General features: G+C 40.6%; 1 protein-coding gene across 2 annotated transcripts in view; it reads right to left on the bottom strand.

Moving 5' to 3' along the window:
- Positions 1 to 316: 316 nt before the first annotated feature.
- Positions 317 to 19,929, bottom strand: part of ATG7 (autophagy related 7) — a 91,000-nt gene continuing 71,387 nt past the window's right edge. For both annotated transcript variants that reach the window (XM_062620253.1, XM_062620245.1), the window contains exon 19: positions 317 to 651. In XM_062620253.1, coding sequence (XP_062476237.1) covers positions 619 to 651 — 33 coding nt within the window. In that variant the 3' untranslated portion in view covers positions 317 to 618. The remainder of the gene's footprint in view (positions 652 to 19,929) is intronic.

Here is a 19,929-nt window from a genome sequence, read left to right as displayed (position 1 = left end):
TAGCATGAAATTGTGAGATCTCTACAGAGAATAACACCTCCATTGACAAAGGTAAGAACAATCAATTGCACTGTAAATATGTACTTTGAAACAGCAAGCAATGTCGTATAGGTCTTAGGTGGAGGCTCTCACCTACTCCTCCTGTCCTTAAAGATGCAGTTTAACTCCAAATAGCAGAATATTCTTAATCTCTTAACAATAAATTCCAACTAAAAGGGCACAAATCTGGGAAAGATGAAAAGACATTTAGACATGCTGCGTGGACATGTCCATTGAGAAGCAAAAACTGAAAACTGGGACAAGCAGAACACCAAAGTTTGCTTAAGCAGCATATTTTATATGTAAGCCGTATTTAGAAGCTAAAAAGAAAAAAAAAAGACAAAAAAAAGACAATGAGGTTTAAACATAACCACATTGCTTTAGTTATTTACATAATAAAACTGGGGAGACTTAGATCCATAACAGACTGCTTTGAAGGTGAAGGAATTAATGTCAAAATGTGGATGTTTGTTATCTGTAGCCATCAGAATGGTTAAGCAATCATTAGCTTGTCAAGTAACAGATAAAAGGCAGGCTCCAGTCCAAAGCAGGTCATCTTCCATTTTATTCAGCTGATTCTCAGACTGTTTCATCATCGCTCATATCCCAGATCTGCAACAAAAAAGGAACTGTCATTTTCATTTCTGGAGTTTAAATAAGCTATAAATACCCTTTTAGAAAATTAGTATTACTATTTCAAAGGAAGCATGAATAACGTTTCATGGACTATTGACTAGCACCAGTGGAGCTGTAGATAAAATTCAGTGTTTTTTTGTGAACAACCTACACACCGTTCATTTGGGGGTATCTTTTAACATACACTTCAGCGTTTGTTCCTGAAGTGCCAGGGATGGCATCGGTCCTTTTTCCCTGTGGGGAACGACATTGAGTTCATTTATTCCAGAGCATAATTTGTGTGTTGGCATTGAATGGCCTACTAAGTTATCCTCTCTTTTCACATCCTGACCACTAAAACATATCCAAAGAAATACAGAATGTGAATGGTTATTTCAACTGTAAATGCTTCTGGGCACAAAGCAGTACTTTACACGTCTCGTACACTGCAGCAGCGTTCACACTTGCACTGGTTAGACAAATAAGCACAAACAACCCCACTTCTAGACAGGCAACAAGGACTATTGACCTATAGCTTTAATAAACCCCTTCAGACAACGTGTATTTCTGGAATTTGAAAACATTCCGGGAAAAAGCTCCTCAGATCCAACCTGGGAGAACATCTCAAGTAAAACATGTCTGTGCAGTCCTACACACTGTGCAAGAGGAAAACTCAGAATGGTTACGTTTTCTCAGTTCCTAGAAGCGTTGCAAAATGGTGTAAATCCTCATGGAAAATACTGAAGGAACAGTTTGTTTACAAAAGGGGAAAAAAAAGTTTTCATCCTGCCCTAGATGAGCAGCTTGGAGCTTGCCAAGGCAAACAAGTCCAGCTCACCAGTGCGGGTCAAGGATGTGGAAAATAAATACAAACCCCAAAATCTTTAAATAGAGCTTATGGTATGATTCAAGCTGGCAGAAAGCAAGAAATCAGAAGTTGAGGCCAATAACCCCTCTTTGTCCAGCCCACTCCCACTGTTGAAAGCGAAGCCCATAGTTTGTAGCGCTTACAAACACACCTCTGGCAAAGCAGCACAAGAAATACCTGTAAAAATACACCACGAGGTGATTCAAAGGCAAAAATGAAAAAAGCCAACCAGCAGCCCTGAAAGTGCCTCCTTTATCCACTGAACAGACACACCAGGAGCGCACCCAGCTCCTCTGCTTCCAGGCTGGCTGCTCCAGAATTCCCGTAGTACTCAGAGAGCCCTTTTGCCTTTCACTTTTAAGGGGCAGTGCTTGCATCACCCTAACACCCCACACAACACAAACTGCAGCTCCCACGGCACTGCCATTTCTGGTTGTTGAACCTAAGGGGAAGAAAGCAGCTCCCTGCATGTGGCCTTGACAGCCAGGACAGGCTGAGAATGTTGGAGCTGTTAGCCTGGAGAAGAGAAGGCTGCGTGGAGACCTCATAGCAGCCTTCCAGTATCTGAAGGGGGCTACAGGGATGCTGGGGAGGGACTCTTTAGAGACTGTAGTGACAGGACAAGGGGTGATGGGTTCAAACTTAAACAGGGGAAGTTTAGATTGGATATAAGGAAGAAGTTCTTTCCTGTGAGGGTGGTGAGGCACTGGAATGGGTTGCCCAGGGAGGTTGTGAATGCTCCATCCCTGGCAGTGTTCAAGGCCAGGTTGGACAGAGCCTTGGGTGAGATGGTTTAGTGTGAGGTGTCCCTGCCCATGGCAGGGGGGTTGGAACTGGATGATCTTCAGGTCCTTTCCAACCCTAAGTATTCTATGGTTCTATGACAGGCAGCCATGGAGGGCCCCAGGGATTGTGGAGATTCCCAGCCTGTGCCCATTACACACTAGCAGCAGCACCTACAAGGTCATTCAGGAATTACAGCATTGTTAGCAAGGGATGAAAGTGAAGACAGAGAATGACTATTATATTCTCTCCTATCTAAAGCTTAGGTCTTTTTTAGGAGGCTTTCAACATAAAGATACACGCAACAAAACTGAAACTGAGGTTCCCATCTATTAAACCACTATGCAAACATCCTGCATTGAGGAGAGTTACTTGTAAATGTTTTAAACGCTATTATCTTATTTCCAGAAGAACAGACAGTTTTATAACACAGCTTACACTTCATCTAATGATCAGTCACACCCACAGAATCCTAGAATGGTTTGGGTTGGAAGGGACCTTAAAGCTGATCCAGTTCCAACCCCCTGCCATGGGCAGGCACATCTTCCACTAGAGCAGGTTGATCCAAGCCCCGTCCAACCTGGCCTTGAACACTGCCAGGGATGGGGCACAGCATTGTGTGTCAAATCTTACTAAGGTTTATAAAGAACAAGGCAGTAGTACTTTAATAAATGTAGAGTGGAGAGGAGAACATGAAACAACAGGAGCAAGTCAATGCAAAAGCTAAGAAGTACATGTTAAAGAAAACAAGCTTTGTGATACTGTGTAAAAGAAGCTGCGTTAAATGTCAGTACCAACTGCTAAACCATGATACATCATACTCTTACTTCAGAGGAATACACATCTTCATGGAAAAACATTCCAACTACACAGACTATGAGTACCCAAATTTTGGATATTCAAAGCAGTGAAACTCCGAAGAGGAGAAATCATGAAATACTGAAAGCCATGAAGGCCAATACCTAAAATGATGCCACAACAAGAATCTGGTAACCAAGCCAAGCTGGGAATTGGGAATTTGCTTTCACTTCTCTCCTGTTCGGTCGCACACCTGGGTAGGACAAACCTAAATGCAGCTCAGGCAATGACAAGAGCAGTCATAAACCAGGAAGATAAACCAGCTGTAAAAACCAACCTGGCCTGGACAAACCTTGACAGTTTATCTGCAAATACATGCTTCTTTGCAGAGGTTCTTAAAATCCAGATACAAATTATGTCTACTCAGCATAAGAGAAGAATTCCCACACTTGTTTTCTTGAAAGTACAACTATTATTTTCTTACACAATAGGAAGAATAGGGAGAAAAGCCCTGTGTGTTAACCGCTCACAAGTTCCCACTGACTGATTTTGCACAGTTCCACACTGCACATTCAAGCAACCCTACTGAACAGGGAGTTTTGCATTTCCTTCATACAACAGTAAGACCTGGTACCTGACATTTAACTTCCATGGGAAGGGTTCCAAAATCATGTTCACCTCCTGAAGCTGGTAGTGGCTTTGCATCTTAGAACTAACATACGTAATTCAAACAGATAACTACTGTTTTATCTTCTAAATAAACTTGCAATGTATCCAATATATCCTTAGGGGGTTCTTAGAAGTTTCTTGCCAGCTAGATCTAACAAGGTTTGCCTCAAAAAGGGCAACGTCATTAAGAGAGACAAAACAAACAAACAAACAACCCCCACACATACTATTTTCTACACAAAACTGAGATAAATTTACATACATGGGTACCAAAACACTCTGCTTAGAAAAACCTGGAACAGTTTTGTTTTGCAAACCACAGTATTCACTATGTTATAAATGCTCCAAATATGGTGAAGAGTAAGCGAAGAGTAAAATTCCACAGGCAGAGGAAAGGGCTGAAAGTGAGACATTACATACATGAAATGGCACAGCTGAGTATCCCAAGAGCATACACGGCTTCCTGATCAATTCAGGCTTATCACAGGATCCCAGACTGGTTTGTGTTGGAAGGGACCTTAAAGCTCATCCAGTTCCAGGCCCCTGCCATGGGCAGGGACCCCTTGCACTAGAGCAGCTTGCTCCAAGCCCCTGTGTCCAACCTGGCCTTGAACACTGCCAGGGATGGGGCAGCCACATTATTATGTAGTTATTATTAGGAAATATCACATCTTAGTCTGATTTAGAAACGTACACTTTAGAAATCTAAACAAGAGGAAAAAAGAATACATTCAAGCATATGTTTAAAGTGACCAAATTATGTTATAGCTATAAAATGTAAGCTTTTTGATGGTTATTAGCTTAAACATTAGCTTAAACATTAGCTTAAACTATGCTCTACCCCTGAGACAATACATCAGAACTTTTGGCAACCCAAATACAAAACGTGTATGCCTAAATATACTTGTACTAGAAATGAACTGGACATAGGAGGCTGCATTAATACACCTTGTGCGACTTCAGACTTCTGTATTTCAGTATTCTTCTCGGTCCACTGGCTGTACCTTCCAGGAATGGAAACAGAAAAGAAACTGCAACTTGAAATTCATTAAATCCCTGCAAGTTCTAACACACAACGTTTTCAGTCTTCATGGTATAGACTGAGGGATAATTACAAAGTTCAGCACCTTCCTTTCATCTTGGGTACTTGATGCACAGCAAGCACTACCCTTCATCTTCCCGAAACCAAAACACTTCAAGCATTTTGCATATGCAACAATTCTTTCCCCATCCCCCTTTCCCACAGGAAAAAAAAAAAGCCATAAATGAACAACCAACAGAACACTATTCCACACCACCAAGAGCACACTGTTCATAATTTGTATCGAGCTGCATGTCAGAGCCTGCACAGTGCACTCTGCGGTGAAGTATTTTCTTTGCTCTCTAAGAAACCAGGGTGATGCACTTCAACAAGGATCCACTCTTGCTCCCAGTGGCAAGAGCTTATCATACAGTGTCTGCAGTGGTTCCCCCCCAGCAATTCCTTTCAAAAGCAGCTGCTCACTGTATGCAATTAAACTTTAGCTAAAGTCAGTTTTGGACATAATCTAAAGACTTAACTATCAGATACCTCTTACCTGACACAGAAGTTACAAACTTAACACACACAGATAGAAATTAACCTTAAAAAAATAAATAATTAAAGCCAAGGATTACAAGACCTGCATTTCTTTCTTCAAGCTGCTTTAAGCTGCAGGTAGAGAAAACTGTGGGTAATTCTTCCAGATCCCTGTACACAATAGCCTTCCCCTAGCTAGTTGGCATGGCTGATGAATTCCTGGCATCCCTAGGATCGTCAACAAGTTCATTTTTTCTGTCCTTGCCTTCACAGCCTTTCTGGTCTGAATGGTTTACTATCTTACAATAAAATCCATCAACTCTGTCCTTTTTTCCCAGTGATGGTGTCCTTTACTAATGATTGTTTTCTCTTTATAGTCTTTCCAAAACTGTATTTTCAGCCCACAACCACAGCCTAAAGGGTTATGGTCATGATGCATTCTCATTTTGATCTCAACCAACAGCAAGCGCTATTCTTAGAGTTCTTGTATGCCATTCTCTTGAATAAATATATAATACTTCTCGTGAATGGCCCCACTTTTCATACAAAATGCAAGCATCACCCCCTCTCAAAATCACGCTGCTGATTTTGATCTTGCCAACCACAGTATGGTTAAGAATCTTGCCAGGATCTTTCAGGACATCTCTTCCTCCTTCCTCTGATGTCCTCCATTTTATCAAGCTGTAGGTGTCCTGAATTTGATTTTCTGTCCCTTTACTCAATTCTTGTATCCTCTTTACAGCACCTAGTGTTCCAGGAGTTCAGGACAGAGGGATCACAGTCTTTTCTGAAGATGGCTTCTTCCAAGATGGGTTTTACACTTTGTTTGTCCTACCCACAGTTGACCTATTACTGCGCCAGTTGGTCAACACGCGAAGTCAGCTTAGCTGGCTCACACACCTGAAACCAGAGCATTTTCTATTCCAAATACTTCAAAAGATATACTTAAGAACAAAACCAGAAAAAAATCCCACCCAAGTAAAGAATACAGAAAATGTTTGTTTACATTATACACTTAGTAGTGAGAAAGCCTTTTTAATATGCTCTAGTAAGAAGTTCCAAACAAATCTACAAATAGTAGCACTGGAAAGTCATTAGGCCATTCTGGTTTTACAGCATTTTCCTAGCTATTTGTCAGAATATTATATGAAAACATTCAAAAAGGATTTATTTATTTTTTTTTCATGACTAAGTTAATGAAACAATACAATAAAAGAAACAAAGAAAATGCATACTAGGGGTTTTTTTTTGGTATAAGAATGCCTCCAACACATTTCCTTCCATTGTTTCTTGTTTTATGAGGGGAAAAAAACAAAGCAGAGAAGCAAGCAAATACAAAAGCAATTTCTCTCCCCCTCACAAAAGGGTTGGAACTGAAAAGGCCACTTTTCAGGGCACAGCAGTGGAGCTGCTGGCTGACACATACCTAAAGAGGAGAGTTTCTACTATTAAGTCTTTTCCTCAAGCTCTTAAAAACTGAAAACAAACAAGTGTGAAAACAACCACCCCCCACCAAGCAGGCCCCATGACTGCCGTTATCCTGTTTTGTGTAGGATTTTGAACTTCATTTTGCTACTGCCAAAAGGTGACTATTCAACAGGAGTGTTTGAATGAAGCCACGGTAACGTAAATACTGTCACAGTAATGACTAGATCTGATAGAAACCCTTTGACTGAAATGAAAATGAAAACACAGTATATGAATTATACATTCAAATCCTTGTATCATCCTCCTCCTTTGATGTGCCCAGAGTTCACATTAAAAATAAAGATATGCGTAAGTCTGTATTTATTACATTTCTAAGTCCTGCAGAAAAATCACAGTGTAGATGCAAATGCATATTTATTTCATAGGTTTCACAGCCTTGTACAGCAAACTTGGATCAGGCACCTAAATGGATCTCTCAGAATAATTATCACCATTTGAGACTATGCCCTCTCAACCACACAGACTTTGTTTTGCTGTAATGAACAGCTTGCCACGGTCCACTACATCTTTTTAATTCACAGGTGATGCAGAACTGCTGTCTAACCTGTGCATTAGCTTTGGGGTCACAGAGAATCAAACCTGTCACAGTTACTCATGAAAAAAAGAGCACCAGTTGAGCTACACAAGCTATTCAACTGATAAACAATTCAGAAACAATGAAGAGATTATCAAACATGAGACTTAAGGTACACTCGGTGCTCTAACAGAGGGTCACAGAATCACAGACAGATCTCAGCTGGAGGATACCTCTGGAAATCATTTTGTCCAGTCCTTCACTCCAAGCAGGGCCAACAAGATCAGGTTGCTCAGGGCATTTCTGAGCTTTCACAGCCTATGAAAAGTGTTTTACTTTACCTCCAAACACATAAGATTACATCATCTCTTGAAACAAGGAACATCTTTGTCAAACTAGCCCTTACCCATCACATAACATAAATAGGCTCACTGTCATTACCATCCTCACAGTGCTTTTTTATGCATGGGTGACAGCAAGACCTACCTGCCAGGACACCCTACTGCCAGTCTTTTCAACAGCTTGAAGATGTTAAGTGATAAAGGTACAGTACTGTTCACCTGGTATACCAGGTAACCCTTTTATTCAACAGAAACACAGCCCATAACCAGCTGGTGGTCAGACAGGAGACACACATGTGCATTCGGACTGCCCACGTGAAGATCTAAACGTCTCACCACTCTTCGCAAAGACAGAGGTTTGGGGTGGAAAAAGGAACCAAGACTTTGTCGTATCAGGAAGGGAGACTGCCAAATGTTACAAAGACCCTTCAGAACTGGAAGAATCTCCCCCAGTTGTTAGCACACCCCCAACTTCTACAAGTAACTAAAGAAAGTCCACAGAAATCCCTTGAGTTGGACTGCACGATGAAGGTGCAGAGACTATTTTCAAATGAGCCAGACGCCCACAACAATAAAAAGTACTGGAAGGTCACCTAACTCAGTCACATTTCAGTCCTACACCTACAGTATTTTCTTGTTTAATCAACCACATCTTCACAAAGCATGGCTGGCAAAGACAAACGGAATATGCATTATCTGAAATAATGCTGAAATCCATAATATGGATCCTTTTGAGCTCATTCCCATTATCAGAAAATAATACTTGGCAGGAAAAAATAACACAGATTTCCCACGTGCAGTTATGTCATCTTACATGCACAACTTAGTACAAACATATTTCCTCTAGTGCTCCGTCTATAGCACATAAGTGACAGAAAACTTGAAAAGCAATCAAAATCTTAATTCGTTAACATTTTGCTTTATCCAGTGACCTCACTAATATCATCATTGCTTCCATGGAGATACATGTGGTGTGTACACAACATTTCTGGTTTGTGGAGGAGGCATCGAGAAGTTATGGAAAACCTTCTCTTCTCTCCTCTTATGCAGGAAAAATTGCTTTTCATACAGTTAAAACCCAGAATCACTTCTGAGGACACCAGCTGAAGCTAAATGAATAAAGGAAGACGGTTTCCAGTATTAAACACATAAATGATACTGCAATAATCAGATTTCATATTTTATAGTTCAACAGCTTAGAGAAGATAAGTGCATTTGTATTAAAATCTGACATGCAGTTTTCCCCATGACTATTATTAAAATCCATCATGCCACTTCTCCCATTATGTTTATCAAACAGAACAAAAATATATATTACCCAGAAAATTGCAAGCCTCGGTACAAAAGCACAACTAGTAAAATGTTTAGATACTAAAGGTAGAGATGTTCTAGGAATACAACAGGCAGATCAGGTTTATGGTTTAGTTCTACTGAACCACTGTTGTTTCTAATGGGCAGAAAATGAACATGAAGAAGTTTAAGGTGCCCCAGCAAGCACAGACGTTTCCAAGCACATTGCCCCACTTCTGAAGTATTCCCTATGCCCATACATTACACAACCTTCTAAATAATAGAGGGAGCCTCAAGTTCACTGCAAAACCTATGTAATGACTCAGGAAACAGTTCTGAAACTACATGTCTGATCCAAATTCAGCTGAAAACTCCTACAAGTGTCAGATTTCTATTTATAACTTTCATCAATATAGAAACAACTGAACAAACAAGAATCCGCATGATACTGTGCAGAGGCTTCATGCTAGGAGGGTCTTGCATGACTCTTGGGATGCCATAACCCTCTTCCAAACAGCTTTTGATTTTCTGACCACATAATTTCAACATCTGCTGGAATAACAGATCTTTTGTGAATACTCATATGTGCCCTAGCTCTCAAATCTCCTTAACTCTCATTTCCCTTTCATTATCTGCCTGCTTTAACAAAGTGGAAACCCACTTCCTCTCCTGTTGCTTTCTTCATTCCCAGACTCCAGTGGGAAAGCAATGTTTCAACAAGGTCCTGATGGGAGGTGAGCCTTATTGCAGCCTGATGACACAAAACTGTTACAAGATGGCATGATCACACAGAATGGTTTGTTATTTTGAGTGCACAGCACCTTGGTCACCAATTCAAAATCCAGCCCACTCTGTTGCACTTCATTATTTGTAACCTGGTGCTCTGGAAAAGGAGAGAAAGAAACACAATGCAGATGATGTCATCTGTCTGGTACAACCCCATCTTTTAATTCCAAGTCTATCTGGTCTGGCAGAGCTTGGCAGAGCGCTGCTGCAGCATTCCTGCAGCATCACAGTCACACGAAGCCTGCAGCATGCCATGCTAGAGAGCTCTGGAATGTAGAGTACGTTGCAGATGTGCTATAGAGAAGACTTCCAATTGCTTACAAGCCAAACAGCTTGTTTTGGCTCAGAATGCTCTTTCCCCCCCATGTGGGATTACTTTGATCTTTTTGCCTATTATATGATTGCAATTACGCTGAGTTTATGGGATCAACGGGGACCGTGGAAAGAACATGTTAATCCAACTGTGAACGACAGAGTGAGAAGCTACTTTATAAAGTCTGACTGCAGGGCAGCAAATATAGTTAGTATGTTTTCAAAACGGGAATATAAACCAAGGCTGTAAAATGAATGCTTCATAAAATTAATTAATAATCTTAAAACAAGCACTGGATCTGCTGCACTATGCAAACAAACTTTCCGTCTTCATGTCATTAAATTTACAGTATCTGAAACATCATTTGCTTTCACTTCCTCGCCTCCTCTTCCCCCCCAGAGAACAAACTGGAATATATAATATTAACACTTGGGTGCTTTCATTCAGACAGACAATCCAGCAGGGCCAGGAGGGATATTCTCTCATGCTGTGATTCCAGCAGGCTGCAGGAGCCACATCCTTGGGCTGCGCTCATCAACCTGTGCCAGGAGGAGCAGGGGCAAGCAGCAGCTTGGCAAGATGAGATGAGTGACACCGCCTCAGACAGTATTCAGAACTGAAGTCACATTCATTTATAAACAATCTGGATCACGTCACACTTCAAAAAATGGTTTTCTTTTCAGTAGTGAATAAAATGATTCATCTCGCTCAGTTTATAAAGCTCTTCAACTCCTTACAGAATGGATAATGACCAGAAATTAAAAGGAGCCTGTGACAGGGTTCAAGGCCAGGCTGGATGCGGCTTTGAGCAAGCTGCTCTAGCAGAAAGTGTCCCTGCCTGTGGCAGGGGTTGGAACTGGATGAGCTTTAAGATCCCCTCCAGCCCAAACCATTCTGTGGTTCTATGGTATAAATATTGCATAGGGGAAAACTGAAGCCTTGATATAAACCAAAACACAGGAGGTATCCATACATAAATGAAACACTTATGTATTGTTTGCAACTCCTCTTTTTAAACTAGGAAAAAAAAATACTCTAAGGAGCACTCTCATAATATTAATTTAAATGCTTGGGTCTAAATTTGACAAACATAAGATTGTGCTGAATAACTACAGTGTGGGCCTTGGGCAGGCAAGTGATTTTATCCAAAATAAACACCTTACAAGAACTATTTTGATCATCTCTTTACTTTGGCAACATATGATTCTGGTGCCTAAATATGGATTGTGTATTGTGTAAACCAGTATGCTTCTGCTGCTCACTGACAAGCTGCATTCTGGCTTGCAACTCCATATATAATCATCTCCTATTCATCCTTTCTGACTTAACACCAAAGTTTCGTTATGTTTTTTTTGGCTTCATGGAATATTCTTACAAAATGCCAGTGCTGCATTTACCTGTGTGCAATGCAGAAGACTTAAAAATAACCAAACCCCAAACAAAAAATCCCAAACAAGCCTCCGGAAAACATGGAACACAAGGTACAGTTTTTCTGGGAGTAGTATTCTTCCAAAGCATTCTCACTGGGAGCTCAGGGAAGTGGTACAATGTTGTGTTTTCTTGAAGGCCAACCCCTCTCTTAGATTAACCTTTCAAGTGCCTGCTACTTTATAATAAAATCTATTTAAGAGCTCTTATGTAATTCTAATATTTCTCTTCTAGTGTGATAAACAAATGAATTGCTACTCTATAGGAACAGTTCTTTTCCCTCATAAGAACCAAGGTTTGATTTCCTCCACGTCAGAGATGGATGTTTTTCCCCATTTTGTTTTTTATTATGGGTAATAGAAAACATTTCCTAAGGAGCTAAATCTGAATCGTACCTAGGTTGTGGTCTAAGACACTAGAAAAATACCAACATTAAAGAAAATGAGTTTCAAATGACATAAATGATGTCTGGTTTCTTCCTAGCTGTGAGCAGGGAAGTGTTAGCTAAGCACCAGTCATGTCCGCCTTTGATATCCTCTCATTTTTTCTCCTCTCAGTAATTCAAACCATCCTGGATATTAAGAGTCTGCCTTTCTTTGAGCTACACATCAAGACAATCTTTTCTTTAACATACTCCTATTTGTCCAGAGGCCCTTGTTAAAGCCCCACATCACCTCATGCCTTGAATTCCCCCAGTCTTCTCAATGTTCTGAGACCATGCTCATTAAATTAATCCCATTCAAAGCACAGATCTACTACTTAGATCTGTTATTCCAGCTACAAATCTTTGCACATGTGTGTCTGCTGGCAATACAACTCCCTGTATCACAAACTCTTTAACTGGGTGTTATTTCATGGTACAGCTCAAGCCACTTCCTATCTCAAGTCACAGATTGCATGTTATTTTGCCAGTAAGGGAAGCTTCTGTTGTCCACTCCTTTATTTTATCAGTTCCTATGGGGCTTTCTCCCACACTGACCCATCCACAGGGGATAAATCTGTAATGAGAATCATATGATAACAAGTTGAAGCTTGTTCTCTGATATTCCAGAAAGCGGAATATCAAAGAATTAATCACATTCAGGAAACAGAAGAACCAAGTGTCAGGCTTCAGTAAAACTTTGCTGTTGAAGTAGAATTTGTGAATACACCTTCAAGCTAAAGACAGCAATTTCATTTTGGGGGGAATTAAAAGAGGATATTTAAAGCAGGAACTATTTTCTTCATTGCCCTTCTACTCAATATTTAATATAACAGACCATGGTTTAGTTTCATTGTAAAGAGAAAGCAAAGTTTTCCTTTGTCTTCAAAGCCATGAGCTTTTTCTTCTGCTGGTTAGACTATACAGTTAACAAAACTACAAAGGCATAGCCAGCCTTTAGAAATTATTTCAGATATACATAGCTACAACTGATGGAATAAGCTCACTGAATTGGTGATTTTTATAAATCACTCTTCAGATAAGCCAAGCTTTGAAGAGATAGCAACAATCCTCCTACTCACATGTATTTCACCTGAATGATTTTCTTTCAAAAAGCAATTCCTTCTTTCTCTAAGACAAAATATTAATTCGATAACTCCATCCAGTTACTGTATCCAACAGGAAAGTTCAGAAGAAAACCCTTAATCAAAATATTTTTTTTAAATTTATTTTGCCCAAATTTGATTTAATCTAGCTTTTAGCACTGAAAATAAAGGTTTATCAAGAAATTCAGGGAGTAAACAGCATGCAAAGTTCACTGTGTTAGATACTCTCTGTTGTAGGCAATAATCACCTGTGGAACCAGGTAACAGACTCCTCAGAGTAGCACATACAGAAAGAAGAAAAGGCAATGGGCACAAGCTGCACCAAGAGAAATTCTGCCTGGCCACCAGGAAGAACTGTCGATGACGGTGGTTAAGCACTGGGACAAGCTGCTCACAAGTCCAACCCTGCACTTAGGAGAAAGCTGGCTGGGGTGACCTCTGGAGCTCCCTTTCAGTCACACGCTCTATGACTGCAACATAGCAAATAACTGGTAGCTAGGTGTTATAATTCAAGTTGTATCAACGTTATTATGTTACTTGGATTACTTGAATTAAATCCTCTAACGGGTTTAGCATCTTAACTGAATCTTACTTACTTCAAAAGCTTGCTGTTGGGATGGGAGGAGGGATCTCGAAGGGAAAGAGAGGGGACAGCACTTCTTTTTCATGTGCTGCTCAGCATGCACCATGGTGAGGCTCCGTTTCCAGCTAGAACACCTGGGTAGCAAAGTTTTAACCAAATTCTGTCTAATTCTTCTAATACAGAACAGATAATCTACACTTTTTACAAATGCATGCTTTAGAATTATTCTGCTGAAAGTCATGGAACTGTTCTCTAGCTCCGAAAGATGAAAAGATTAGCTGTCATAGCCTGATGTAGTCATTTCCTGCTAATCTGATCTCTAAACACTGTTGCTCCGGGTGGCTTTGGTGATGTAAGGAAGTAGCTCCTCATGGAAACTTTTGTATTCCTATGTCTTTGTTGTAACAGGGCTCAATTAAAATCTCAACAACAGAAAAAGCTCCATACCAGTAACCAACAATACTGAGGGATTGAAAAAACCCCCCAACCCATTAACAATCATATCTCAGGTTTGAACTGCATGCTTCCTTTCCTGTGATGGTTCCTCTGAGGAGCATGAGGTGCTTTAAACTCAGTAGATTCTAAGCTGTTATTAGTGACTTTCCCGTTCCTTGTCTTGTTTAACAGCAAGAAATTGCCCCTGACATCAGTCGTCAGTTCATTTGCAGCCTGGGGACATCACTTGAGAATCTAAGCTTACATTCAAGAGCCAGCACATTAAAGCAACATTCTGAGCAGAGATTCTCAGACTCTTTTTGTAAGTCATGATGACAGGAAAACTGTTGTGGTCAGGAATAAACATCACTGGGTTTTCTTCCTTTGTTTTCCTATCAAGCAAGGTTTGCTTTTTTGGCTATGGTAAGTACTGCTTCCACGGAATCAGAAAAACTAGAAAAATCCAAAGACTGGAAGTGGCAAAGGCTAAGGTGTTCCTTGGAAAGGCAAAGTTCTTGAGTAAGCCCTAAAATGAAGAGAACATGGGCAGCTAAAATATTTTTGCATAAACTGAAAAACTCCTCTACTAGTTGGGAACAAGCTGGAACTTGCATGGGGCCCTGCACACACTGGCAAACATCTTAATTGTTCAGAGCAGACAAAGTCTGTTTAGTCATGTCTGCTGAAGTGGGAAGGATATTACAACACATCTCTGCAGTCTGTTTCCACATAGGTCAATCAGTTCTTGAAGCTTGTTTTTAATGCACTTTCATCCAGGCAGAACAGGAGGCGTATGGACACCTTTACACGGGTTGGCCACACACCTGGCTAGCAGACAAGTCATCTCTGAATAGGAGCTCACAAGTGAGCAATCAAAGAAACAATCTGGAGTCCCAGCAGACACGCAGTGCCAACACGCATTAATGTCTGGGAGGGATTTTGTAAGAGTCTAAGTATGCCTCAGTGAAATTTCAAAACCAGTTTCAGTGCCCACTGAGGATAACAGTAATATATTTAAAACAGAGAGGGAACCGCAGCACGGCAAATACAAGAGGCAGCAGCTGAAATGGGTAGGTGACTTCCAATTTGTTTCTTCATTTCTCAAAGGATGGGGCAGGCGACACAGGATTCTTTCTAAGATACTCTAGCAAGTTTTTTAATCCATGTTCCAAACCAGCCAAAAGCCATTCACCTCCTGAACACGTTGCATGCCACAAGAAGGTTTTTAAAACCGCACTGAGGTGGATCTCACGCACACTGGCTATGCAGGAGGTAAGTGTGGTTTTGTGCTCTAGCAACAGCCACTGTTTTCCTGCTTTGGCAGCAGTACCTCAATTTTCAACACATACCTTCTCTTTCACCTATACTGCGTTATTGGAAGGCAGATGTTTAAGATGCTTCTATACATGGATTATGAAATGACATGTGAAGTGCCAGTTCTGTAAAGAGCAGCTCCATGACCTTTTCCATGTAGATCAATCTTGCTCCACCAGACTGTGTTAAGGTCCAGAAAACCAGCTAAATATTAAACAAAACCACATACCAGCTAGCCTACAAATCTTCCTGTGTTTGGATCTGTCTCATCTTGGGTATGGTATGGCTCCCTGAGCCCAGAGGTATATTGCTTTTGTTGAGTATAGAGAAAGGCCAGTGAGGAACCAGGACGAAATGTTATATTTGTATGGAAATAGATACTCTTTCCTTCCCCTTAATTTTGCATTCTGGAAAATCTTCAGCCTTGCTGATGATAAAGGTACACTATCAGGTGGTAGCTTATGATATTTATATGTATTTTAACAAATTCTGAAATAATAAATACAAATAAATTTAATAAATAGTTTAGACTGATTTTAAATTTCAACTCTTCAGAACAGAAAACCATGTCTAGGCTTGTAAGTCCCATTAAATAACTGAGTAGGATTTGGTTTTCACAGGGAAAAAGCCCTAAAAGGTCAGGTTCAATGAAAGAAATGATGTACCTCCTTTGAAGAATCCAAGCTGCAGCCAAGTTCTAATCTGGGGCAGTGATAACATCCATGACAGAAGTTTAAGAACAATCGCTGTTTGCTTTACTTAGAGCAGGCAATCACAAAGGGATTTATCTCTAGACCAGTACTTTTCCCACACCAAGGAAAACTGAAATTCAGCTGGAGACCACGTATGAAGCAGGGCAGGCACCTCACAGTACTTCATTGGGGGGAATTTGTTTTTACATTATGCCATTGCTGCAAACGAAAAGAAAGAAATCAAACCCCAGCAGATCATTCAAAAGGCAGAACAAATTCCAAGTTATTCCAATTACAGGAGTTCAAGCACAAAGATTAGAAGTACCATAAAAACTGACAGAAAATTATGCAGTGAGTCAAGGTTTATTAAAAACCAATGGGGAATGGGATAATTATTGCACTTCCTTCTGCTTGTGAACTGGACTCAAAGAACACTAGATGAGCAGGACAGTGTCGCAGAAGTGATACAGTTATTAGGTGTACAGTTATTCACACACTATGGTATGCTTACATTAACACAGGTAGTCTTTGTTACTTTGAGAAAATGGTGGTGTCACCTTGATTTATGATCCATACTGAAAAGGTGAATTAGATGCATCTCAAGAAAGGGCAGCACCTAAACTGAAGAAATCGGGCAGCAGAGAGAATGAAGAAAAAACCTATTTAAGTTGTCTGATTACTGGTGATGGCTTTATGAAAAAGAAGTTAAAGGAGACTTCTTAGAAGTGTTTCATGGAAACTGAGATGAAAAAGGTATTAACTGGAGCTCTAATATCACTACAGACTGGAAGCATTCTGCAGTAGAAGAAAGGTGTCAGAATGCTGACAGCAGTGGTGGGTGATGAGAGTTCAAAAGGAGATGAATATAAAGTAAAATTCTTTTTAAGCCAAGCTGGTCACAAGATGCCTGGATGGGGAGACATCAAAAAACTTACAGTGACTGACAATATAAAGGACAAGGAGGTGCTAGAAGGAAAGAATTCCTTAAGACAAAACAAAGGTAAAACACCAGGCAAAGCTGACATGGTCTGTAGGGGCAGTGTCAGATGGGACTCAGGAAAAGACAAAACCCTGGATGTCAAAAGGTATCAGTGCCACACCAAATTACTCCCTGGGAGAAAGTAGGCTTCATCAGGATCAAGGTTACATTTGCCTGAAGAATAAGGGTTTCCTTTGGAAGTGTCCAAACAAGGGTACAGCCCAACTTGAGAAATATGGAGTAAAACGATTTTTGAAGTTTAAGAACCTGAATAACCAATACAGATGTCTCCTGATCATAACAAATCACTTGTTTTTTAAGGCTTGATGGCAACAAGTTGGTTACACAGCTGAGTGTGGAACTCAGCTGACTAAGTCTGGACAGACAAACAGTTGTCATTATGATAAATAACCGCTTCAGAGTTGGTTACTGAAGTCATATTCTCAAGGGCTGTACAACGGGAATTCCAGCCTCCTTCTGAACCTAGTCCTTTAAAATTGCTTTGTCTGTTTTGGCCCTAGGCTGCATATTAGAAATGATAAAAGTAGTTCTTTCATATTCAGAGCGAGACAGTTTGATTGCCAGTGTCAACATGACAAAGCGCTTATGGCTACAGAAGTGGGGGGAGGAAGCAATAATAGGAAGGGGGCACGAGAAAAAGCTCTGTAGTTAACACTGGGCAAGTAAGAACAGAACTTTACTCTCCAGTGAAAGCCCAGACTTATCCCACCGTATTTTTACCTTCTGTATGTTGACTAGACTCAGAATTGCTGCTCTGGCAGTAATTATAAATCAAATTCACTGTAATTATTCTTGCTACACAGAGATGAAGAAATGTCACTGGGAACAGTTCTATGCCTTTGATATACTTTACATGCTTACTTAATCAGCGCTTCCTTCTTTTTTCTTTTTGCAACAGTGACAAGAAACAACCAACAGGGAAACAAAAGAATTTCTGGAGACAAACCCAAAATGCTATGTTTTATGCTGACCTACGCACATAAGGTAAGGAGATTTTCTTCTCCCACAAAGTTAACGTGAACAAATATTCGGTTTCAGAAGTAGAATACTTCTTTTTGACAGCATATAGATTTGAATTCGGGACAAGAGGCATACAACCCAATCAGACTGTAGTGGCCTATTCTCAGTACTTAAGAATATCCAACTACAGCCAAATCAGACGTGTCACATATACAATTAAAATGATACGCAAGATGGACACAAGTGTTCCCCAAGAGCCAGAACAGAAAGTCTAAACAGTTCCTTATGTCATCTTGAAGAATTATTCCACTACCCAAGAAGAAATATTTACAGTTGGAAACATAAAGATCAGTCGAGATTGTGTTTCAGGCATTTGCAACATTCAACGGGAGTTCACAACACTCCAATGTCAATTTGAATTTTTGACTGTTATGACTCATGCTGTCGTTCACTTTGTATGAGCAGAAAATGGTCTAAAAAACCCAGCCCAAACATCCTCGATTTACAATTCTATACTTCAGACTCACAGGCTGTGTGTAACTTACGGAACACGGCAAAAATGTTCTGTCACGGTGCAATGCCTGGAATAAAACTGAACCAAAAGCAGTAAGTCAGCTTGCTGAGCCCTTGAGGACACTTCAGAGCATGCAGTAGTCTTAAATTTGATTTTAGTACAGTAGGTTTCCACATTCTTTACTTATAAACTCTTATTTGGCAATTTCAATTATTTGATTCCCTAGTGCTTCTCCTTTTTTGGACCTCTGTGTCTCCACGCATCTTGCCCCAAAGCAAATCAGCTGCCTTCACAGCTGAATGAAATTCCCTTCTCTTGCTCAAAGGGAAACAGTTTTTTGTTTGTCTGTTTAACTAGAAAGAAACCAGCCATCAAAAAGCAGAAACCCTCACCTGTAATCAGGGCCTTCAGATGCTGGAATGTTCCTAGAACATTCTCCCCACAGATATCTGTATAGTCTGACTTTGAAATGCGTGAAAACAAGCTTGTCTAGCACAGATTATTGAGTCCGTCTCAACTGTCTTCACTAATATGAGGCCTTCTCCTAAACATGTATTAAAAAGAGGTAATTGCTGGAGTTAAGATCTGTTACATGGATAGTTTTCAATAATCCATACCGAGGCTCCTGGATTAAAAAAAAAAACCAACATAAAAACTCAAAAAGTAACAACAAAACCCGAACACCAACCCCCAGGAATGTTCTTATACCCTGACTACCATTTGCCACAGTAAGACATTGCCACCAGTTAGCAGTCTTCATCAGTTCCTCCTAATAGCAAACTGCAGGCTCGGATTCAGGTAACACCTTAGTGCAAATGCTGCACTGTTTTCAAAAGACACTGTCCTACTCTACTGCACTATATCAAATGTATGATTCATAGAATCATAGAATAATTTGGGTTGGAAAGGACCTTAAGATCATCCAGTTCCAACCCCCCCTGCCATGGGCAGGGACACCTCACACTAAACCATCTCACCCACGGCTCTGTCCAACCTGGCCTTGAACACTGCCAGGGATGGAGCATTCACAACCTCCCTGTGCAACCCATTCCAGTGCCTCACCACCCTCACAGGAAAGAACTTCTTCCTTATAGCCAATCTAAACTTCCCCTGTTTAAGTTTTAACCCATTACCCCTTGTCCTATCACTACAGTCCATAATGAAGAGTCCCTCCCCAGCATCCCTATAGGCCCCCCTTCAGATACTGGAAGGCTGCTATGAGGTCTCCACGCAGCCTTCTCTTCTCCAGGCTGAACAGCCCCAACTTTCTCAGCCTCTCTTCATACAGGAGGTGCTCCAGCCCCCTGATCATCCTCCTGGCCTCCTCTGGACTTGTTCCAACAGTTCCATGTCCTTTTTATGTTGAGGACACCAGGATCGCACACAATGCTCCACGTGAGGTCTCAAGTGAGGA

This window comes from Pezoporus occidentalis, unplaced genomic scaffold (genome assembly GCF_034315485.1).
Source record: "Pezoporus occidentalis ecotype Australia unplaced genomic scaffold, CSIRO_AGI_Poc_V1 ctg106, whole genome shotgun sequence".
Classification (NCBI taxonomy): domain Eukaryota; kingdom Metazoa; phylum Chordata; class Aves; order Psittaciformes; family Psittacidae; genus Pezoporus; species Pezoporus occidentalis.
The sequence above is the reverse complement of the archived record's forward strand: the minus strand, read 5'-3'. Positions and strand labels throughout refer to the sequence as shown.